We start from the raw sequence: 24,526 nt of genomic DNA, 5'->3' as shown, positions 1-24,526 counted from the left end.
TCAAATGGTGCCAGAAAGTTAAACAGATTTGTAAATTACATCTATTAAAAAATCTTAATCCTTCCAGTACTTATTAGCTGCTGACTACTACAGAGGAAATTATTTTCTTTTTGGAACACAGAGCTCTCTGCTGACATCACGAGCACAGTGCTCTCTGCTGACATCTCTGTCCATTTTAGGAACTGTCCAAACCAGCATAGGTTTGCTATGGGGATTTTCTCCTACTCTGGACAGTTCTTAAAATGGACAGAGATGTCAGCAGAGAGCACTGTGCTCGTGATGTCAGCAGAGAGCTCTGTGTTCCAAAAAGAAAATCATTTCCTCTGTAGTATTCAGCAGCTAATAAGTACTGGAAGGATTAAGATTTTTTAATAGATGTAATTTACAAATCTGTTCAACTTTCTTGCACCAGTTGATTTAAAAAGTTTTCCACCAGAGTACCCCTTTAATACAGAGCTCTTGCTAAAACCTTGAGCATTGAGGGCTTTTCCTTAAAGGGGTTCTCCCCATAATAATTTGTTTTTAAAATCAACTGGTGCCAGAAATTAAAAGTAATCAATACTTATCAGCTTCTATTTGCTCCACAGGAAGTTATTTTCTTTTTGAATTTCCTTTCTGTTTGACCACAGTGCTCTCTGCTGACATCTCTGTTCATTTTCGGAACTGTCCAGAGTAGGAGAAAATCCCCATAGCAAACCTATCCTGCTCTGGACAGTTCCTAAAATGGACAGAGGTGTCAGCAGAGAGCACTGTGGCCAGACTGGAAAGGAAATTCAAAAAGAAAATAACTTCCTGTGGAGCAAATAGAAGCTGATAAGTACTGGAAGGATTAAGATTTTTAAATAGAAGTAATTTACAAATCTGTTTAACTTTCTGGCACCAGTTGATTAAAAAAAAGTTTTCCAGAGGAGTACCCCTTTAAAGGGAACCAAGTCGTAGATTTTACCACATATAACATTTGGCAAGCTGTTATACATGGGAAAATGTTTACCCTCACCATCCCGGGGGACGTCTTTGCCCCCAGGGATGGTGAGGATATGAAGTTATAAATTCCCTTCCGGCTGCCCTGTAAGTAGTCTCCTTGGCGGGGAGCTATACTTACCTGGTCCAATTGCTCTGGCCGTATTGATGCCCTCCTTGGTGTGATTGATGGCCCACATCCCTACTCTGCTCCATTTTCTTAGGAAGCAGAGCGATTATGTGGGCCGTCAATCACGCCAACGGGGGCGTCACTACGGCCGAAGCAATGGGGCCTGGTAAGTATAGCTCCCCGCCCTGGGGCCAAGTGTTGTATATGGTAAAATCTACTGCTTGGTTCCCTTTAAGTTGCATAACTTCCAAGCTGGGACATTTCTATTAAAAGCAAGTGACACAATGTGAACCCCCAATTCCTAAGAGGAGCCTATGCTTCTGTGTGTCACAGAAATATGTTGGGCTTTTCAAGGGCCACGGGAGGTCAAAGCCTATTTTTAAATCTCGAGGAGATCTGATTCCTGAAAAAATACTTAAAGCTTCTACACAGCAAGATCATCATCCTGACCACTTGGCAAGGGTATGGAACCGAAGCTGAAGAAGGTCATAGATAACAATACTCCGAGATGTTGCAAAACTTCAACTCCCAGCATGCCCGGACAGCCAACGGCTGTCCGGGCATGCTGAGAGTTGAAGTTTTGCAAAAGGGAAGCCTTGATTTACCTTTCTTGTTCAGTGTGGATCCTCTGGAGGAGGCAGACCGGTGTTCTGCTCTCCGGGCATGCTGGGAGTTGAAGTTTTGCAAAAGGGAAGCCTTGATTTACCTTTCTTGATCAGTGTGGATCCTCTGGAGGAGGCAGACAGGTGTTTTGCTCTCCAGGCATGCTGGGAGTTGAAGTTTTGCAAAAGGGAAGCCTTGATTTACCTTTCTTGATCAGTGTGGACCCTCAGTCCGGGCATGCTGGGAGTTGAAGTTGTGCAAAAGGTAAGCCTTGATTTACCTTTCTTGATCAGTGTGGATCCTCTGGAGGAGGCAGACAGGTGTTCTGCTGTCCAGGCTTGCTGGGGGTTGAAGTTTTGCAACATCTGGAGGGCCACAGCTAATCCGCAACAGCTGATCAGTCGGCCGGGCTGTCTTCTTCCTATTACCCTTAGTCCGGTGCATCACACAGCGCTTTAGCCTATCACCGGCTGAGGCGGGACATCGCTGTCCCGTTGTCACGCTCCCTGTCACGCCCCCTCCCATAGACATCATGAGGGGACGGGGCTATGACGTTACGAGCACCCGGCTCCAGCGTTCGGAACAGTTTGTTCCAAGCGCTGAGCAGCGGAGTACCCCATTTATTTTAGTCAACTGGTGCCAGAAAGTTAACCGGATTTGTAAATTACTTCTATTAAAAAATCTTAATCCTTCCAGTACTTATCAGGTTCTTTTCTTTTTGTATTCCTTTCCTGTCTGACCACAATGCTCTCTGCTGACACCTCTGTCCATTTTAGGAACTGTCCAGAGCAGGAGAGGTTTTCTATGGGGATTTGCTCCTACTCTGGACAGTTTCTAAAATGGACAGAGATGTCAGCAGAGAGCACTGTGGTCAGACAGAAAGGAAATTCAAAGAGAAAAGATCTTCCTGTGGATCATAACAACTGCTGATAAGTACTGGAAGGATTAAGATTGTTTAATAGAAATAATTTACAAATCTGGTTAACTTTCTGGCACCAGTTGATTAAAAAAAAAAGAAAAGTTTTCTAGTGGAGTACCCCTTTAACATCTCTGCACTTTCTTGGCATGTTCTCTAGTAACCTCTGTGCCCACTATAAATGGATTGTGAATGACACCTTTGATAGACTGCGATCTGACCCGCACGGAGTGATCACACGTAATGAGAGGAAAAGACAATAATCAGGGTCGCTGAACCTGTGGACCCATCTACTGATTGTGACTAGCAGTCCGATGTTTTCATGAGATGCCTTGGTTACACCTGCCTCATACCTGTGATTGACAGATGTCCCCTTATAGCAGTGTTTACCAACCAGGGTGCCTCCAGCTGTTGCAAAACGTCAACTCCCAGCATGTATTCCTATGAGATACAGCCTTAGCCTGCCTTCTTTTCTCTCTGTGCGCTATTACACAGGAGAGATCAGTGTTTACCTGCACATACAAGAACAGTGGTCTCCAAACTGTGGACCTCCAGATGTTGCAAAACTACAACTCCCAGCATGTATTCCTATGAGATACAGCCTTAGCCTGCCTTCTTTTCTCTCTGTGCGCTATTACACAGGAGAGATCAGTGTTTACCTGCACATGCAAGAACAGTGGTCTCCAAACTGTGGACCTCCAGATGTTGCAAAACTACAACTCCCAGCATGTATTCCTATGAGATACAGCCTTAGCCTGCCTTCTTTTCTCTCTGTGCGCTCTTACACAGGAGAGATCAGTGTTTACCTGCACATACAAGAACAGTGGTCTCCAAACTGTGGACCTCCAGATGTTGCAAAACTACAACTCCCAGCATGCCCGGAAAGCCTTTGGCCATGATGGGAACCAAAACTGTCTATAGCAGTGCCTACAGCAGGGTGTCTCCAGCTGTTGCAAAGCTACAACTCCCAGCATGCTCCCAGCAGCCGTTGGTATAGCATGATGGGGGTGGTAGTAGTAGTATGACCGACACATACAGCACTAGTACAGTAAAAGGGGATAGTAGTAGTAGTATGACCGACACATACAGCACCAGTATAGTATAATGGGGGTGGTAGTAGTAGTATAACCAACAATATTTTGCACTAGTATAGTATAATGGGGGTGGTAGTAATAGTATAACCGACACATACAGCACCAGTATAGTATAATGGGGGTGGTAGTAATAGTATAACCAACACATACAGCACTAGTATAGTATAATGGGGGTGGTAGTAGTAGTATGACCAACAATATTTTGCACTAGTATAGTATAATGGGGGTGGTAGTAATAGTATAACCGACACATACAGCACTAGTATAGTATAATGGGGGTGGTAGTAATAGTATAACCGACACATACAGCACTAGTATAGTATAATGGGGGTGGTAGTAATAGTATAACCGACACATACAGCACTAGTATAGTATAATGGGGGTGGTAGTAATAGTATAACCGACACATACAGCACTAGTATAGTATAACAGGGTTGGTAGTAGTAGTATAACCGACACATACAGCACTAGTATAGTATAACAGGGTTGGTAGTAGTAGTATAACCGACACATACAGCACTAGTATAGTATAATGGGGGTGGTAGTAGTAGTATAACCAACACATACAGCACCAGTATAGTATAATGGGGGTGGTAGTAATAGTATAACCGACACATACAGCACTAGTATAGTATAATGGGGGTGGTAGTAATAGTATAACCAACACATACAGCACCAGTATAGTATAATGGGGGTGGTAGTAGTAGTATGACCAACAATATTTTGCACTAGTATAGTATAACAGGGTTGGTAGTAGTAGTAGTATGACAGACACATAATGGTAGTGGTAGTAGTAGGGGTGGTAGTATAATGGGAGTGATGGGCGGGATTATACAGTCAGGCAGGGCCAGTTCTGCCTATTGGCAAAATAGGCAGCCGCCTAGAGTGCCCTCTTGATGGGGTCACCGCTCTGCACGCTGAAAGAAAGTTAGTAGCCAGCCAGCATCAAAAGCACCTGCTGCTCATCCGAAGCACCCGCCCAGCCAGCAGCACCTGCGCACGACCATCGCACCGTCTGCATTCTTCTGCCAGCTGGAGGAGCGCAGTGCCACCTCTGAGGCCAGACAGGTCAGGTCCGTCCAGCATTCTGACATTACGCACACCTCCATACATCTGCCCCATGAGGAGGAGGTTTGTTACAGTGTGTCACCCCAGTAGTAAAGTGAGGAGTGTCAAAGGGCGGGTTCAAGGGGGTGACAAAATTGGCTTTCACCTAGGGTGGCAAAAATCCTTGCACCAGCCCTGCAGTCAGGGAGTGTGTATTAGGCATGCATGCCCTTCAATGTACAACATTAACACACCCCTGGGGGCACCCTAAGCTTTTCTATCATGGTAACATCTCAATTTGTGGGGGTTGGCCACAGGTCCTCTTTAATGAAACGTGTTGATGACAATGGCTCCGCTTTTCGACTGCTATGTGGTCAGGTAGAAAGGAAAGAGAAAAGAACTTCCTCTGTATTATACAGCATCTGATAAGTACTGGAAGGATTGGGATTTTTTTTATCAGAAGTAATTCACAAATCTGTTTAACTTTTTGGCTCCAGTTGATTTAAAAGAAAATATTTTCCAGTGGAGTACCCCTTTAAGAGAGGAGCTGTGTAAACCCCATGTGACCCTGCCTACCAATGGAGAAATTCTTCCCCATATATTGTAGAGGGGGAGGAGTTACCCCAGTTTAGTTTCATTTTCTGCTGTGTGCAGACCTAGGAAGCTAGGCTCCTGAGCAGAGCTCCAGTTTGATTAAAGGGTTACTCTGCTCACCAGCGTCTGGAACATTGAGTTCCGAACGCTGGGTGCGGGCTTCCGTGTTCGCAGCCGCCCCCTTGTGACGTCACGCCCGGTCCCCTCAATGCAAGTCTATGGGAGGAAGCGTGACGGCAGCCACGCCCCCTCCCATAGACTTGAATTGAGGGGGCGGGGTGTGACGTCACGAGGTGGCAGGTATGAACACGGAAGCCCGCACCCAGCTTTCGGAACTCAATGTTCCAGACGCTGGGGAGCGGAGTAACCCTTTAAGGTGTAAGGTGTGTTGTGTGCAGAAGCCTCAAGGGAAGGCCAAGATCAAATTTATTCATCCGGTCATTCTGCAAGGATCGCCCGCACGATGGAAGTTCATGCCCCGGTGGAGAAGGCTACAAAACCTTAACAGAACCCTACCTACCAGGATCCATCTACCCGTCAGTATCAATTCATTTGGTGAAAGCACCACAAGTCCCAGCAAGGCAACAGGGCTCCCAAGGGGTTATGCTGCATCCTCTCACCCGGTACAAGACTGTCTGTGCGTTACCATCTGCATCAGCTCAGTAAAGACAGTTATCCGTAACCTGAAATCGGTGTGTTCATTTACTCCCTGTGTCTGGCCCAGGAGAAGCTGTCTCCAACCTCGGACCGTGTATAGATTAACAGTGTCCTGGCGTCACAAAGTGATAAAGTATTTCTCCTAACACCCTGTGACTACCACACAATGATCTTTCCTCCATGACAGGGGTTACTAGTTGCTTTCTCCACTATGAAAGGCAAAACTCTATCCCATCCCAAAAGACCTAAAAATACTATAATACCTTGTCAGAAGATGGTAGAGTGTACTGAAGAACATGTAAAACTATTCTTTGAAGAGGAGCCTTCCTCAAAAGACCAGGTGCTGCTAATTCATGGTGGTTCAGACATCATACATAACTCAATAAATGTTACTGTGCCCCTGTGACAGATCCGAGCTGATGGGGCGTAACAATAGGGGGCAAAGAGGTCACAGTCCTACTTCAAGCCCTGAAGCTGAAGTGGCTTTAAAGGTCCCGTGCCCCATATGAGGAGACATATTAGATGACATGCGCTTCTTTAGGGGCCTTGAGATTTTGCATGAAGACCCCGGAATTTTAGATTATCTCCTTCACGAATACATTATTATAAGTGAATACACAAAGACCAAACTGGGCCTCTTGGAGAATACAAATATAGAGAATAAAATTTAAGTTAAACCTCACTACATAGGTTTTCAGTAGGAATTCCACATTTGCTACTTAAAGGGGTACTCCGGTGGAAACATGTTTTTTTAATTTTATTTTTTTAAATGAACTGGTGCCAGAAAGTTAAACAGATTTGTAAATTACTTCTATTAAAAAATCTTAATCCTTCCAGTACTTATTATCTGCTGAATACTACAGAGGAAATTCTTTTCTTTTTGGAACACACAGCTCTCTGCTGACATCATGACCACAGTGCTCTCTGCTGACACCTCTGTCCATTTTAAGAACTGTCCAGAGTAGGAGAAAATCCCCATAGCAAACATATGCTGCTCTGGACAGTTCTTAAAATGGACAGTGGTGTCAGCAGAGAGCACTGTGGTCATGATGTCAGCAGAGAGCTCTGTGTTCCAAAAAGAAAAGAATTTCCTCTGTGGTATTCAGCAGCTAATAAGTACTGTAAGGATTAATATTTTTTAATAGAAATAATTTACAAATCTGTTTAACCTTCTGACACCAATTGATTAAAAAAAAAAAAAGTTTTCCACCGGAGTACCCCTTTAACAATAGGTCCCTAAATGTCTAGCCCCCTCAGGTTTATTGAATGTATTCTACCGTATTTCACAGTGTTCCCGAGCAGGGACGTGGACAGACATTTTAAAGGGTAGGGCCTGAAGTCAAAGTAGGGCACTTGTTATAATTTATTTATTTAAATGCCCACATAATGATGCCCCATTGCCCAGTGTCAAAAGGGCAGGGGCTCAAGCCCCCTTTCTTGTCAATGTGTGAACGACCCTGTTCCCGAGGTATCCTCCGTACATCCATGCTATGACAACCTATAACACTTCCTAAATGGACGTGCCTGTGTGTGGGTGACAAACTTTGGAGCTGTCAGAAACATGTGCTTAACCCATTAGTCATTGATGTACTATTTGAGGACTGATGTGCAGCTGTGCTTTAGCTATGGTCTCTGTGAATGCAAACACAAGGTTGGGAGAACGATCACCAACTTGAAAGCAGTTTAACTATCCCTCGGGTATCGGGTTGCCTCTATATTGAATGTCAGGTAGGTTAGTGTCTGTGGAATCTGAGCAACATTGCTCCACTATAAGGGGTTCTGCAGTAGCCCAATATGCCTACTCTGACATTGACTAAAAACTAGATTGCCGCCTCTACATGTTTCGCCGTCCCCACGGCGTTCTCAAGAGGCAAACCAGTGGCAACAACCACTGGTTTGCCTCTTGAGAACGCCGTGGGGACGGCGAAACATGTAGAGGCGGCAATCTAGTTTTTAGTCAATGTCAGAGTAGGCATATTGGGCTACTGCAGAACCCCTTATAGTGGAGCAATGTTGCTCAGATTCCACAGACACTAACCTACCTGACATTCAGTTTTAATATTGATTTCACTGGGTTTAAAAATTAAAAACTAAATAAATTCTTATTTTATCTGGATATACAATAAAAGCTATGTTTTAGGGGGTACTATTTAGAGGTGTATTATACCCCAGGCTACGGCCTTGGGGTTAGGTAATTAGCTGGTCTCTTGGCCTCTTTAGTCCCCTTTTGGTCTATTTTGATTTTTTGCCTCTATATTGGCCACAAACTTTAGACAACCAAAGAATATCATGGTATCAGACTGGTAAAAGGGGATCTCCACCCCTAGATATCTTATCCCCTATCCAAAGGATGGGGGATAAGATGTCTGATTGTGGGGGTCCCGCAGCTGGCACCCCCGCAATCTCTGTACAGTACCCAGCGTTCGCTTAGAATGCTGGGTGCCGGCGGCGGAGGTCTTGACGTCAAGGCCATGCCACTTGTGCCGTCACACCATGCCCCCTCAATGCAAGTCTATGGAAGGGGGCGTGGCGACTGCCACGCCCCCTTCCATAGACTTGCATTGAGGGGTCCTGGTGTGATGTCACAAGGGGCGTGGTCGTGATCGTGGATGTCTAATCGTGGGCGTCACAGCTGCGGGACCCCACGATCAGAAATCTTATCCCCTATCCTTTGGATAGGGGATAAGATGTCTAGGGGCAGAGTACCCCTTTAAACTGCACTTTTAAATGCATGTATAAATATGAATGCATATAAAATTACACTTATTTCTTACCGATACCTTTTCCAGAGAACTTAGCCCGGCTAAGTCTAGGAGAGCAGACCGCAGATACCCTTCTCCAGGTTCCACCATACTGATTTGTGCTATTGTCCATGTTAAGGCCATCTCCTGATGATGATGAGGAGCTACGTTGTCCTTTTAGGAAGGAGAATCTATGGACTATGGATGGAGAAGAAGAGTCTGAGCCAGGTGAAGAAGTGGTTTTTGGATTCCTTGAAGTACCTGGTACTTGTATATCTCCAGATTTGGAGTCTGTTTTTCCAGGGAAAAGCCAAGAAGAAGATGTTTGGTTTTGAGGTTTACGACGGGAACAAATAGGGCTTTCCAAGGCGGCAAATGTGCTGGACCTACTCATGGTTTCTTCCCAAATCTCGGCCATTGGTGCTGAGATGAACCTAACTGGATTTTTAAGAGCCGCAAGGTATGACTGGCGGAAACGACACTTTGATTCCTTGACGGTTAAGTCTTTGTTGAGTTTTCTCCTAAGGCATGGGGTGCACACCCCTTCCTCACTGGTCTGAGTTCTCCCACACACCCACTTATTATTAGCAACACTTGAAACAGGATCTCCGTTGACTTTTGGAACCCTGGTAGAATCCCCCATTTCCTGGTGACAAGAAGCGGATGCTCTATTTTCTGCCGTGACAGCAGTTTCTAAAAGGTCCACATAGTCTCCTTCCAGATCTTTGTCCGCTGTATCATCCAAGTGAGGTGTCATCAGATCGTCGGGCTGGCCTAGGAGCGCTTCAAGCTTGGACAAGTCTATGAAGGAATATGAGGATTTGTTCTGCATGGACGTTAGAGTCACATCGGTCCTGAAGAATTATGACATAATCTATCAGATCCTATTTATTGAGGTGGGGGCGGCAGAGATGAGGCAAAGTAGACAACAAACTTTTTGGTGCATTCAGAATTCCCTTCGAAATTGGTCTTGCAGCCACAGTATGTTTTATGCGTTGACCACCATCTCCAGGAATGTGTCCACAGAGAAATTCAATTACATGAGATTTCTGCTTGAACGAAAAAAATAATCTGTGTCGCTATGTAAATGTCAACGTAATGAACAGCCCGATCCTGTCAAGGCCTGTTAACATCTTCAAGCAACTCCCGAGAAGATGGGGCAGAGTCAACGTTCCAGTGCATGTCTCCTCTTATGAATCCATATGGGGACCAGCCATGCCGCGGCCACCAAGCACTCAGCATGGAGGCGGCAATTAAACAGTACATTAAGCCGCCTTGTAATCACTCTGTAATGAAGCGACGCCACAGCAACCAGGAGACCTGCCGAAAGAATATAAATGGAATTAAAATGATGCTTTATGGACGTAGACACTGTGCAAGCAAAGTCTGTGATAAATAGCAGAAACCCTGGCTGTATGTTTGCATTTTCCTGTGTGCCTTGTTCTATTTTTCATGGCGAGGCAAAAATAAATGTTTGTTTAGCAGGAGTTCATTGGCATTTATCCACCTACCGAGAGATGAATGGAGCCGAGTACTAAGCACATGCTGCAAAGGTACCGATGCATCTTTCGGTTCCATTTATGGCGCATTACGATTTCCTGGGCAACCATGGACATAGTTCCGGTGTTGTCTCCTCTATAGAATATATGACCAGTTCATTGCGACTACATCAAGGGATGTGATGGATTTGGGAATGCACAACCTGGGCGTCAATGATAAAGTGGGTACTAAGTTTCGGGCAACTGTCACCTACCCCCCTGCTTTCATACTTCATACCCGTACCTATGGAAAGAAAGCTGCTTAGGATGCACTAACCGTCCCGTCTGGTGGTGTAACACGGGTGTAGTATGGCAGTGGTAATGAGATTTTGTATGGTAGAGTTATTTGTGCAGTATATAACTTGTTCACCAATGGTCAACCAAAAGGGTACATGTTGTCAAAGAATGTATGGCACAGGGCACCGCCGTCCATCCCTAAACCTGTTTGAGTTCTTAGAGCAGTGTTGCCCAACCAGAGTACCCCCGACTATTGCAAAAATACAACTCCCAGCATGCCCGGACAGCCAACGGCTGTCCGGGCATGCTGGGAGTTGTATTTTTGCAACACCCGGAGACACAATGGTTGGTAAACACTGTCCAGAGGGAGATGATATAGAAAATACAAGGTGATGCGAATTCAGGACCCAGCGCGAACAGATAGCAGAACCAAAATTGAGCAACTTATGCTGGGTGCACATAGGCCCACAATGGAAAACCCATCAAGAAGGTGGACCTTTTGCATCTGGCGTCCCATCCATTGTCCCATAGGCTAAAATGGGGCACAGCGCTGGCCCCTGGGGTCATCGGTATAGTTTCCATGCATCAAAAAATATTGCAGGCCATGTTTTCTGCTTTAGTGTCTGCATGGCAAATGGCATATGTTAACCCGACTTTAGAAAACCCAGACTGTCAGTTGAAAAAAAGACTAAAAAACCTTTTGATAGTTCGTAGGGAGATGTCAAAAGTTTTGATCGCATAGGGTCAGGGTGTTCCCATCACAAGAACGAGCTGGGAAAAGAAAATACTATGCATGTTCTCTCCCAACTTTGTGCCACGTAACTAGGATGGACCCTTAATTTAGGCCTATGGGACCGTCTCGGTTGCGTGCACAGAGAGCGTGCACATCCACATGCTTCTCTCCCTGATCATTTTAACAATCGGTCGGGGTCTGAACACTCAGACCCAACAAGTTGTAGACAGATATCAAACTTTTCGGATGGTCGGTGTTCAGACTCCCATTCGGTTCTATGTAACCCAGTTGGACTCCCAAAGTAAGTCTATGGGACTCTCTGCTTCGCGTGTTTAGACCCTAACCCTTCCTAACTTTTGCCATGTCTCTAGGATGTGTCAAAGTCTGTTCTACATAACAGAGTCGGACTCCCAATGTAAGTCTATGGGACTTTCTCCGACCCTTTGAACTTTTGCCGTGTCTCTAGAACGTGTCAAAAGTTTACGTACACTTTCGGGGCAAAACAGTAAGGCAAAAAACATGACTTAAAAGGTTGATAATGTTAAATTAAAGAAAAAAACATGCAGTATCTACCTGAATGTAGTAAAATACATAGTTGTCTATAGATGCAAACTATCCCATCCATACAGCGAGGGGACTATAAGCCCACAAAACATGTATCCCCCCCCCCCCCCCCTTTCAATTTGACTGTATACAGAACCCTTAGTCACAGGTGCTTTGTACAGGTAGTGCCGCCTCGTAATACGAGCAGTAATCTCTGAATCCCCATTATGGCTGACAATGCGGCTCAGTGCATTCTGGGAAAGTAGCCTTGAGGCGTAAAAAAAAAAAAAACAACAAAGACAAAACTACACAAAAAGAGTGAAGTGCACTAGAAAGCCAGCATGTGCGGGGCGACGAGCGACATCCCTTGTCACTTAGTCTACACCTAATGAAGCATGAGAAGTATGGAGTACCTTCCAGAGATGGACGCCCGCAACCAAACTTCTCGCCCGCACTTCCCAGGAGGGGCTGCCAGCTTCAGCTCGCCTCTCACACACCTCCAGTCGCCCGAGCTGCTCCTGCCACACAACAACAAAAAAAGACAAAAAAGATACACAGGGACAAGGAGACACCCCCCCCCCCCCAAGCACCTACGGTCAACCAAGCCTTCCCTAGTAGGACCCCCTCCCTGCGCCTTCCATTGATGTGATTGGAGGGCTGCGTTCCGAATTTAGCTGCACCAAAGACAGAGGAATGTGGAGACAGAGCTTGGTGTCAGGCTGTCAGACTTTAATAGAAGCCCCCTCCCTTCCCCCCACAGCTCACTCGCTGGCACTGATCACAAGCGAACAGTTGTATCAACAGTCACCTGCTGGGACTTGTACCCATTCACACACACACACCCTGAGATTATAGTGCAAAAAAACGTGCAAGGATTCAGCTAGTGGACCCTCTGCAGAAGAACTCTGCTGTTTCCGCAACGTTGTTCTATGAATGAGTTGAATGCAAAAAGTGCATTGTCATCAAAAGCGAGTGCTCTCCAACCTGTGGTTCTCCGGCTGTTGCATAACTACAACTCCCAGCAGGCCCAGACAGTCAAAGGCTGTCCGGGCCTGCTGGGAGTTGTAGTTTTGCAACAGCTACAGGCACCCTTATTGAGAAACTGTGCCCCATAGACTTATATGATGACTACATTGTATATAATGGAAGTCTACCGGCTGTCCGGGCATGCTGGGAGTTGTAATTTTGCAACAGCTGGAGGCACCATTGTAGGGCCGATGTATTATTGCATATTTCCTGTAAAATCTATCATGGAAGCACACTTACCCCCAGTTTTCCTACAGCCTAAGACAGTGTTTCCTAACCAGGGTGTCTCCAGCTGTTGCAAAACTACTGCTCAGCATGTATTCCTATGAGATGCAGCTTCAGCCTGTCTACGTTTCTTCGTTAGCTCTTACACACACACACACACACACACACACACACACACACACACACGAGAGATCAGTGCTTACCAGCATTTCATAGAACACATGAGAGCAGTGGTCTCCAAACTGTGGACCTCCAGCTGTTGCAAAACCACAACTCCCATCATATATTCCTATGAGATACAGCTTCAGCCTGTCTTTTTTTTCTCCATGTTTTCTCAGGGAGTTGTGGTTTTGCTACAACAGCTACAGGCACCCTGGTTGGGAAACACTGCCCCATAGACTTACATGATGATTACATTGAAAATAATAGGAATCTACTGGCTGTCTGGGCATGCTGGGAGCTGTAGTTTTGCAACAGATACAGGCACCCTGGTTAGGAAACACTGCCCCATACATGATGATTACATTGAAAATAATGGGAGTCTACTGGCTGTCCGGGCATACTGGGAGTTGTAGTTTTGCAACAGCTGGAGGCACCCCTGGTTGGGAAACACTGGCCTAAACTATATTCTACTATATAGTCCAACATGCTGGGAGTTGTAGTTTTGCAACAGCTGGAGGCACCCCTGATTGGGAAACACTGACCTCTACTATATACTACTATATAGTCCAACATTCTGGGAGTTGTAGTTTTGCAACAGCTGGAGGCACACCTGGTTGGGAAACACTGACCTAAACTATATTCTACTATATAGTCCAACATGCTGGGAATTGTAGTTTTGCAACAGCTGGAGGCACCCCTGGTTGGGAAACACTGGCCTAAACTATATTCTACTATATAGTCCAACATGCTTGGAGTTGTAGTTTTGCAACAGCTGGAGGCACGCTGATTGTGAAACACTGACCTCTACTATGTACTACTATATAGTCCAACATGCTGGGAGTTGAAGTTTTGCAACAGCTGGAGGCACCCCTGGTTGGGAAACACTGACCTCTACTATATACTACTATATAGTCCAACATTCTGGGAGTAGTAGTTTTGCAACAGCTGGAGGCACCCTGGTTGGGAAACACTGACCTCTACTATATACTACTATATAGTCCAACATGCTGGGAGTTGAAGTTTTGCAACAGCTGGAGGCACCCTGGTTGGGAAACACTGACCTATACTATATACTACTATATAGTCCAACATGCTGGGAGTTGTAGTTTTCGTTTGGGGCAGCTGCTGAGCCACAGGCTGTATCAGGGCATGCTGGGAGTTGTAGTTAGTAACTAACTGCAATTCCCAAATTTAATTTTAAAAAAAGCAATTAAAAAGTCACATCAAAACAAAACTGGTCCTGTTAAAAACTACAGATCGGGGGCGCAAAAAATATGTCCTAATACAGGCCGTATAAGGAGAAATAAAAAAAAGTCCAGAGTAGGACAAAATTTCCCCTGCATATGATTATGTCACGCATATATAATTAATTATGCAAATTAGCACTGCCGGTATTTTTTTAATCCACTCTAGCTGAACCTTATTACGGGACGTATCCCTCATAGTAATGTCTGATCAGCTGATAGACTGTGAAAATTGCGCAGAATATCTGCGCCCTGTACCAAAAGCCCTGCGAGAGTAATTCTCCCTCAGTATCTACGGAATGTTTATATATAAACCTGCTTGCTATAGAAAGCGCAGTATACAGCATGTGCGGTTTCACTACCATATTTACCCTTTACTATCCAGAAGTGTTGACAGACCTGGAGCTTTATTGGGCATCTCCCTTGACAAGACGTTGTAAGGCCCTGAGAACAAACAGCGAGGCAAATAAACTCCTCGCGTCTCTCCTTGTTTGTTGTCACAAATAAACGAAGCATCAAGGCTCGTGCTGGGGGTGATAGTGACGTCCTACCATGTGAGACTTAAAGGGGTACTCCGCTGCTCAGCGTTTGGAGCAAACTGTTCCGAACGCTGGAGCCGGCAGCTCGTGATATCATAGCCCCGCCCCCTCATGACGTCATGCCCCACCTCTCAATGCAAGTCTATGGGAGGGGGCGTGACAGCCGTCACGCCCCCTCCCATAGACTTGCGTTGAGGGGGTGGTGCGTGATGTCATGAGGGGTGGAGCTACCGGCAGCAGCTCCAGCGTTCGGAGCAGTTTGCTTCAAACGCTGAGCAGCGGAGTACCCCTTTAAGTCACGCACCGCCCCCTCAATGCAAGTCTATGGGAGGGGGCGTGACAGCCGTCGCGCCCCCTCCTATAGATTTGCATTGAGGGGGCCCTGCGTGATGTAATGAGGGGCGGGGCTATGACGTCACAAGCTAGCGGCGCCGGCTCCAGTGTTTAGAACAGTTTGCTCCAAACGCTGAGCAGCGGAGTACCCCTTTAAAGGGATACTCCAGTGGGAAACATTTTTATATATATATATATATATATATATATATATATATATATATATATATATCAACTGGTGCCAGAAAGTTAAATAGATTTGTAAATGTACTTCGATTTAAAAATCTTAATCCTTCCTGTACTTATCAGCTGCTGTATGCTACAGAGGAAGTTGTGTAGTTCTTTCCAATCTGACCACAGTGCTCTCTGCTGACACCTCTGTCCATGTCAGGAACTGTCCAGAGCAGGAGAGGTTTGCTATGTGGATTTGCTCCTACTCTGGACAGTTCCTAAAATGGACAGAGGTGTCAGCAGAGAGCACTGTGGTCAGATTGGAAAGAACTACATAACTTCCTGTGGAGCGTACAGTAGCTGATAAATACTGGAAGGATTAAGATTTTTAAATAGAAGTCATTTGCAAATCTGTTTAACTTTTTGGCACCAGTTGATTTAAAAAATAAAAACAATGTTTTTCACCGGGGTACCCCTTTCATAGGACGCCATGTTTGGTGATAAGGTTTCAAGTCAGTACTTAACCCTTTGCAACCCACTGCATTGAGTCCGACTGTGAGTGATTCATTAGGACGCCATGTTGGGTCAGGATCAGGTTGCAAATCACTTCTTAACCCCATGCAACCCATTACATTGGGTCCGACTGTGATGGACTCACTAAGGACGCCATGTTGGATCATGATAAGATTGCAAATTGCTACTTTTCCCTGTGCAACCCACTGCATTGAGTCCCACTGTGAGCAACTCTTTGGGTCAGGACATTGAGAAGAAGACTGTTCCCATTTACAGACAGCAAGCAGAGATCTTGAACACTTTCAAGAATCCAAGCTGGAGAGCCAAAAAAAAAAACATTTATTGTTAAACAACGGAGTCTATATATGACAGTGTTAAAGGAGTAGTCCAGTGGTGAACAACTTATCCCCTATCCTAACGATAAGGGATAAGTTGCAGATCGCGGGGGGGGTCCGACCGCTGGGGCCCCCGCGATCTCCTGTATGGGGCCCCGACAGCCCGCGGGAAGGGGGCGTGTCGACCTCCTCACGAAGCGGCGGCCGACACGCCCCCTCAATACAACTCTATGGCAGAGCCGGAGCGCTGCCTTCGGTAATCTCCGGCTCTGCCATAGCGATGTATTGAGGTGCGGTGGTTGACACCCGGTATCTGGCTGGAGAGCCTGGCCCCCGTACAGAGAGATCGCAGGGGGCCCCAGCAGTCGGACCCCCCACGATCTCAAACTTATCCCCTATACTTAGGATAGGGGATAAGTTTCTCACCACTGGACTACCCCTTTAAGTGGCATCTGCCATAGCTATACGGTGGAGGTATCTATCGGGAGGTTCCCCGCCGAACACCACAAAAGCACCGTGTGAATAGAGGCTTAGGCTAATGGAATAGAGATAATCCGTATACTAGGAGTAAGTGAAACAGTAAAAGATACAATGCAAATTCCCATTGAAAATAACAGGATGCAATTTGGGGGGTTGAATTAATGCAGATTCTGGTGCTGCCAAGATGCAATTTTTGTTGAATTTTTTTTTCTCCCCAAAAATCGTGTGTATTAGTATAGGCGTTTTTTTTTCTTTTCTTTTTCATTATTTTTTTTTTTTTTCTTTTTTTAGGGGCTTTTTATGCTCTGCTTTTTTTTCTCCTTACAAGTCATGTGGTTCGTTTAACAAATCAAGGATTTCTCAGTTTTTATCTCCGGCAGAAAGCTATAGAACAGTGGTCTCCAACCTGCGGACCTCCAGATGTGGCAAAACTACAACTCCCAGCTTGCCCGGACAGCCGTTGGCTGTCCGGGCATGCTGGGAGTTGTAGTTTTGCCACATCTGGTGGTCCGCAGGTTGAAGACCACTGCTATAGAAGATTGCATCATGAAAACAGCCACTGGCTGGCCGGGCATGCTGGGAGTTGTAGTTTAGAAACAGCTGAGGGTCCACAGTTTGGAGTCCACTGATTTAGACCATCAATTAGCATATTTATCCACCATATTTTGACCTTGACAGATCTTTTGCCGAAAAATTGCCAGAAAATTCCACTCGGAAATTCTGCGATATTTACTGCCCATTGTCCCAGATTTACTAAGAGTGTTGTGTAGATTTATTTGTGGGTTTTAGTTCCCTACAATTTTTTTTTCCGCAATATTTACTTATGTTTCCCTACATTTAGCTTTTTTTTACACCCGCAAAACCCAAAAATTAAATAGGTACTCCCCTGGAAATTTTTTTATTTTTTTTCAACTGGTGCAAGAAAGTTAAACAGATTTGTAAATTACTTCTATTTAAAAAATCTTAACCCTTCCAGTACTTATCAGCTGCTGTATGCTCCACAGGAAGTTCTTTTCTTTTTTGAATTTCCTTTCTGTCTGACCACAGTGCTCTCAGCTGACACCTCTGTCCATTTATTCCGAACTGTCCGGAGCAGAAGCAAATCCCCATAGCAACCCTCTCCTGCTCTGGACAGTACCTTAAATGGATAGAGGTGTCAGCAGAGAGCACTGTGGTCAGACAGAAAGGAAATTCAAACAGAAAAGAACTTCCTGTGGAGCTTACAGCAGCGGATAAGTACTGGAAGGGTTAAGATATTTTAATAGAAGTAATTTACAGATCTGTTTAAATTTCTGGCCCCAGTTGATAAAAAAAAAAAATTCCAGCGGAGTACCCCTTTAAGCGGAATCACAGAAATTCCACCGTGGGAACATAGCCTTAGACTTGTCCTGCTTTTCAGCCTTTGTGTTTAAACTTTGATATTTCTATTCACTGGCAGCAAGCAGAGATCTTGTACAGAGCTCAGAATTGAAGCACAATGCGTATTAGTTGCATTTGTTTACATAAAACTTCTTTAAAATGCAGATATTGATTTTTATTATCACTTTTAATGTTGCCTATTAGTCCAAGAATTAACTCATACATAACAAGCAACAGCTCGGTGATAAACCGCCCCCCCCGGGCAAGGAACGCTGAAAAGCTATAGTGGGGCTATGATGTCATTCCTGTGATGACATAACCCATCAGATTTATAGACTGAGGGCAGGAGGACGCAGGCCATTGCTTGTCTGGGACTGAACGTCTTGGCATTAGTTATCCACATCCAAATTTGTTGCTTCGCCAGTTTGCGCTCTGAGCTAATAACCTCCGGAATCTCCTAAAAATGTAATATCCTGCGTTCCGTTAAAAAAAGCCTTTTTCCAATTAGAGGCGTAATCTACCAATAGATTCCATGCAAAGCAATTATACTGGGGGGGGGGGGGGGGAGTTGGTCACTCGGCTGCGCAATTTTAACTCTCGCTGATATAAACCGCCCTATACTAAGTGAATGATCATTGGGAAAAGAGATTATTTTCCCATGAATGAGCCGCTGAACTATCCCGGGGCGGCTTAGCCTTTATGTACATATGCCTTGGCAAGCTGCTTTTCCTTAAGCCGCCTGAATGCAAATACTTACAGCGCAATTCTCTCCGGTGCACAGACATACGTTAAGTTGTCCTCTTCTGTTTGGTTCTTTCTCAGGCCAGTGTTTCTCAACCAGGGCGCCTCCAGCTGTTGCAAAGCTACAACCCCCAGCATGTTTTCCTATGAGATACAGCTTCAGCCTGCCTTCTTTTCTCCGTTACCTCTTACCCTGTTAGTGTTTACCTGAACCACATAGAACACACCAGAGCAGTGGTCTCCAAACTGTGGACCCCCATATGTTGCAAAGCTACAACCCCCAACATGTTTTGCTATGAGATACAGCTTCAGTCTGCCTTCTTTTCTCCCTGTTACCTCTTACCCTATTAGTGTTTACTTGCATCTCATAGGACACACTAAAGCAGTGGTCTCCAAACTGTGGACCCCCATATGTTGCAAAGCTACAACCCCCAGCATGTTTTCCTATGAGATACAGCTTCAGCCTGCCTTCTTTTCTCCCTTTTACCTCTTACCCTGTTAGTGTTTACCTGAACCACATAGAACACACCAGAGCAGTGGTCTCCAAGCTGTGGACCCCCATATGTTGCAAAGCTACAACCCCCAGCATGTTTTGCTATGAGATACAGCTTCAGTCTGCCTTCTTTTCTCCCTGTTACCTCTTACCCTATTATTGTTTGCTTCCATCTCATAGTACACACTAAAGCAGTGGTCTCCAAACTGTGGACCCCCAGATGTTGCAAAGCTACAACCCGAGCATGTTTTCCTATGAGATACAACTTTAGCCTGCCTTTCTTTCTCCATGTTAGCTCTTACACACAAGGCAGATCAGCCTTTACCTGCATCTCATTGGAAACACCAAAGCAGTGGTCTCAAAATTGTGTGCCTCCAGCTGTTGCAAAACAACAACTTCCAGCATGTCCGGACAGCCAAAGGCTGTCTGAGCATGCTGGGAGTTGTAGTTTTGCAACAGCTGGAGGCACCCTGGTTGGGGAAACACTGTCTTAGGCTGTAGGAAAACTAGGGGTAAGTCGGCTTCCATGATAGTTTTCACAGCTCTGTGGCAATGCATCCACTTTCCCATTTCACTGTATAAATTATACTGTTAACCAAATGAGCCATCCAGGAGCCAGGGAAAGCTGAGTAGAAGCCCCCTGGGAAAGAGTGTATATGTTGGTTGTCATTCAGCTATTAGGGAGTTTGCATTGAAGGATATACAGCAGTGTTTCCTAACCAGGGTGGCTCCAGCGGTTGCAAAACTACAACTCCAAGTATCTTTTCCTATGAGATGCAGCTTCAGCCTGCTTTCTTTTCTCCCTGTTACATCTTACACACAGGAGAGATTTACCTGCATCTCATAGGACACACCAGAGCAGTGGTCTGCAAACTGTGGGCCTCCAGCGGTTGCAAAACTACAACTCCCAGCATGAGTAGTTCAGGTTTTGAATATTTCTTTATTCTATTCCAATGGAATAGAAAAAACCCAGAATTTTGGTGGGCCTTAAGGACATGGGTTGGAGACCATTTTTTTAGCTGAAGCTGTGGAGCACCCACCTAAATAGAAAAACAATAATATAACGTTATAACTCGAATTTCTACTTTTAACCATATGAGAGTTCTAATAATAGTCCGCACTGTTTTACAAATTCCCAGTATGAACCCTGTAGACCTGTCAGAGTATTACGAGCAGCGCTTGCTGCAATTTATAGTCTAGTTATTGTGTTTGCAGGTCTTTGTAAAACATTAATGGTGATGCAAAAAAGAAAAATACCCAGGGAATTCAGAATTCTTATTAGTTTGGACCTTCAGGTGATGCAAAACTACAACTCCCAGCAATGCTGGGAGTTGTAGTTTTGCAAGAGCTGGATGCCCACAGCTTGAAGACCACTGCTGTGGTGTGTCCTATGAGATGCAGGTAAATGCTGATCTCTCCTGTGCGAACAGGGAGAAACGAAGGAAGGCTGAAGCTGCATCTCATAGGAATACATGCCAGGAGTTGTAGCTTTGCAACAGCTGGAAATCACAGTCTGAAGACCGCTGCTCTGGTGTGTTCTATGAGATGCAGGTAAATGTTGATCTCCCCTGTGTTTTTGTAAGAGCTAACAGGGAGAGACGAAGGCAGGCTGAAGCTGCATCTCATAGGAATACATGCCGGGAGTTGTGGTTTTGCAACAGCTGGAGATCACAGTCTGGAGACCACTGCTATGGTGTGTCCTATGAAATGCAGGTAAATGCGAACTGGGAGAAACGAAGGCAGGCTGAAGCTGCATCTCATAGGAATACATGCTAAGCTGTAGATTTGCAACAGCTGGAGGCACCCTGGTGGTGGAGGAACATAACCCAGGTGCAATTGCTTCTGCTGCACACCCTACTACATAGGAAGACACCAGTATTATCAATAGCAAATATTAGTTTATGGGCCCAGAAGCTTCAGGTTACGCCCCTGCAGAACACAGGAGTCATACGGAGATATAATATGGTTCCCATTAGTTCATTTAATAACATGCTTTATATCCCAACCTTAACCCCTTGAGAACCCAGCAATTTTTCCAGTTTTTTTTAAAATTATTATTGTTTTTTTCTCCTCATTTTCTAATAGCTATATATTTCCATTTTCCACCTACAGACCCATATGAGGTCTTGTTTTTTTATTTTTATTTTATTAAAGAGAGGTTATGCAGGAATAGAAAAACTGAGCAAATTTCTTTCAAAAAGAGCACCACCACTGTCCTCAGGATGTGTGTGATAGTACAACTAGGCTCCATTCACTTTAATGGAACTGAGCTGCAATATCACGTGCAACCTAAAGACAGGGGTGGCGCTGTTTTTATTTTTATTTTTCTAATTACCTCTTTTTTGGGGGGATAACACCATAAACACTTTTAATTTTTACAATTTTTTTTTTTTAATTTTTTTTTTTAGGGTGGACTTTTACATGTAATCTTTCGATTGCAATCACTGTTTGATGCAGTGTCCTAGCATAGCACTGATCAGTGTTATCAGCACTCAGCTTTTCTAGCCTGTTCAAGCAGTTTACACCAGTGTTTCCCAACCAGGGTGCCTCCAGCTGTTGTAAAACTACAATTCCCAGCATACCCAGACAGCAAAGTTGTCCGGGCATGCTGTGAGTTGTAGTTTTGCAACAGCTAGGGGAACCCTGTTTGGGAAACACTGATGTAAACAATGTATCACTGTTATTATGCCATTTTCATAACATACAACGCGGCGAAGCTTGGGGTGTTATTCTGTTTATGTAACTTTATGGAACACGCGGCTGTTCTCGGCGTCACGACCCCCGAGGTTTTTTTTTATTTATTTTTTTGCTACTTTGTGCTCTTTCATTCTTATACAGTGATCCCTCAACTTACAATGGCCTCAACATACACTAGTTTCAACATGCAATGGTCGTTTCTGGACCATTGTAACTTGAAACCAGACTCAACATACAATGCTATGGAATCTGCGAAACGTGTCAATGGCTGGAAGTACCGACCAATCAGAATGGGAATTTCACTGGTAAAGCCCCTGTATTACTGAAGTGCATGCACTGACTGGTGTCTGGTATCGCCCCCTACAGTACAGGGAGGTATTACATGTTCTGTACTCTTTACCTGTATTACTGAAGTGTATACACTGACTGGTGTCTGGTAGCGCCCCCTACAGTACAGGGAGGTATTACATGTTCTGTACTATTTACCTGTATTACTGAAGTGTATACACTGACTGGTGTCTGGTAGCGCCCCCTACAGTACAGGGAGGTATTACATGTTCTGTACTCTTTACCTGTATTACTGAAGTGTATGCACTGACTGGTGTCTGGTAGCACCCCCTACAGTACAGGGAGGTATTACATGTTCTGTACTATTTACCTGTATTACTGAAGTGTATACACTGACTGGTGTCTGGTAGCGCCCCCTACAGTACAGGGAGGTATTACATGTTCTGTACTCTTTACCTGTATTACTGAAGTGTATGCACTGACTGGTGTCTGGTAGCGCCCCCTACAGTACAGGGAGGTATTACATGTTCTGTACTCTTTACCTGTATTACTGAAGTGTATGCACTGACTGGTGTCTGGTAGCGCCCCCTACAGTACAGGGAGGTATTACATGTTCTGTACTCTGTACCTCTGCCAGAGTTAGCTGCTACTTTGGACACCAGGTGAGGGCTGCTCCATTTTACTATTTTTTATGACATTGCATGTACTGTACAGGACCCTGAAGAAGCTTCTGTCCTCTACCTAGACCAGTGTTTCCCAAAGAGAGTGCCTCCAGCTGTTGCAAAACTACAACTCCCGGCATGCTGGTAGTTGTAGTTTTGAAACAGCTGGAGGCACTCTCTTTGTGAAACACTGAAATAGACAGTGATTACAGTTCCCAGCAGATCTTTATTACTTTTATATGTAAGGATTTGCTTTATCTATATTAGTTATCTACTTATTTCTCTTTAATCCTCACTTTTTCCTATTTTTGGATGACATTTTGGTGGCTTCAGAACCAATTACCAGGTTTCCGTAGAGTTCTGGTCTCAACATACGATGGTTTCAACATACAATGGTCGTCCTGGAACCAATTAATATTGTAACTTGAGGGACCACTGTACTGTGTATATATCTATTTCTGCATGTAAGCTTTTTGTTTTTTTCCCCGTTCCCATTCCACGAACTCACTTGTTGCAATCCTTTAAGGCTCACCACTTCCCCCCCCCCCCCCCCCCCCCCTCCCATTCAGAAAGAATAAGACCCTCGGACCGAGAGAGCAGCTGGGCCAGCAGTTTAAGAAGTAGCCATTGTATCCCGAAATGGTCGCCTTTTGTCTTGGAAAATCCCCCTTTTGTCTCACTCCGTCGGGGTAGATTCTTAGCATGCAAAAGCGAAGCAACGCTATTTTTGCCTTTAAGGTGTGGGAAACTATAAGGCTTGGTATATGAGAACTATAAGTAATGATGGGGTTCTCGGGGTTGTTTATTATACTATTATACTCTTCAGATTCCTTATTGTGGTTATAGTAGTAGTGATAGCAATTGTGGTCGTCGTAGTATTAATGCTAAGGAGCATAATCCTATAGAATCAATGGACTTCCAATAAAACAAAAGCCATAAGAATAGAGAACGCCGAAAAAATACCGGATGACCCGGCTAAAGTTTCCCAAGACTATGAATCGCTGTCTGAACGCTGCAGTTTATAAGGAGCCTGACACATAAAGTTTTATATACTATCGTGTTTCCGTTTCAATTAGGTGAAAAAAAAAACATGGGGCTATTGCAATAAAAAAAAAAATTTGCGCCAATGTTAAGCTATTTTACTGACCAATCCATCACTTTCTGCCTATTTTACAAAAATCTTGGCGCGGTCATTTATGATAGGGGATAAAGGGATAAGATGTGTGATCGTGGGGGTCCTGCTGCTGGGGCCACCGGCGATCCCCCCGGCGTTCGTTTAGAGAATCGGGTGCCGTGCCAGAGTCTCGTGACGTCACGACCGCGCCCAGATTGTGACATCATGACCACACCCGCTCAATGCAAGTCTATGGGAGGGGGCATGACTGTGATGTCAGGAGCCTCCGCCCCACATCGCCAATCATCCGGCACAGAGCAAAGTTCGCTCTGTGCACTGGATGTCTGGGGT

The 24,526-nt window shown here is 44.9% G+C and overlaps 2 protein-coding genes across 8 annotated transcripts in view; one reads left to right on the top strand and one right to left on the bottom strand.

Moving 5' to 3' along the window:
* KIAA1755 (KIAA1755 ortholog) overlaps window positions 1-12,360 on the bottom strand; it is a 68,443-nt gene extending 56,083 nt beyond the window's left edge. For 3 of the 5 annotated variants that reach the window (XM_056550442.1, XM_056550443.1, XM_056550444.1), the window contains exons 1-2: window positions 12,207-12,360; window positions 8,776-10,062 (exon numbers count right to left, since the gene is read on the bottom strand). In XM_056550442.1, the coding sequence (XP_056406417.1) occupies window positions 8,776-9,574 (799 nt within the window). In that variant the 5' untranslated portion in view covers window positions 9,575-10,062; window positions 12,207-12,360. The remainder of the gene's footprint in view (window positions 1-8,775; window positions 10,063-12,206) is intronic. The other 2 variants (XM_056550445.1, XM_056550446.1) reach the window with 1 other exon arrangement.
* LOC130297697 (bactericidal permeability-increasing protein-like) overlaps window positions 1-24,526 on the top strand; it is a 146,618-nt gene that overhangs the window by 14,879 nt on the left and 107,213 nt on the right. Inside the window, exon 1 of one of the 3 annotated variants that reach the window (XM_056550457.1) lies at window positions 23,413-23,525. The exons of the other annotated variants lie outside the window; for them this stretch is intronic. The gene's annotated coding sequence lies outside the window, so the exon portion shown is untranslated. Of the gene's footprint in view, window positions 1-23,412; window positions 23,526-24,526 lie in introns of those variants that run through there. 3 annotated transcript variants of the gene reach the window in all.

Source organism: Hyla sarda, chromosome 13 (genome assembly GCF_029499605.1).
Source record: "Hyla sarda isolate aHylSar1 chromosome 13, aHylSar1.hap1, whole genome shotgun sequence".
Classification (NCBI taxonomy): Eukaryota; Metazoa; Chordata; class Amphibia; order Anura; family Hylidae; genus Hyla; species Hyla sarda.
The sequence above is the reverse complement of the archived record's forward strand: the minus strand, read 5'-3'. Positions and strand labels throughout refer to the sequence as shown.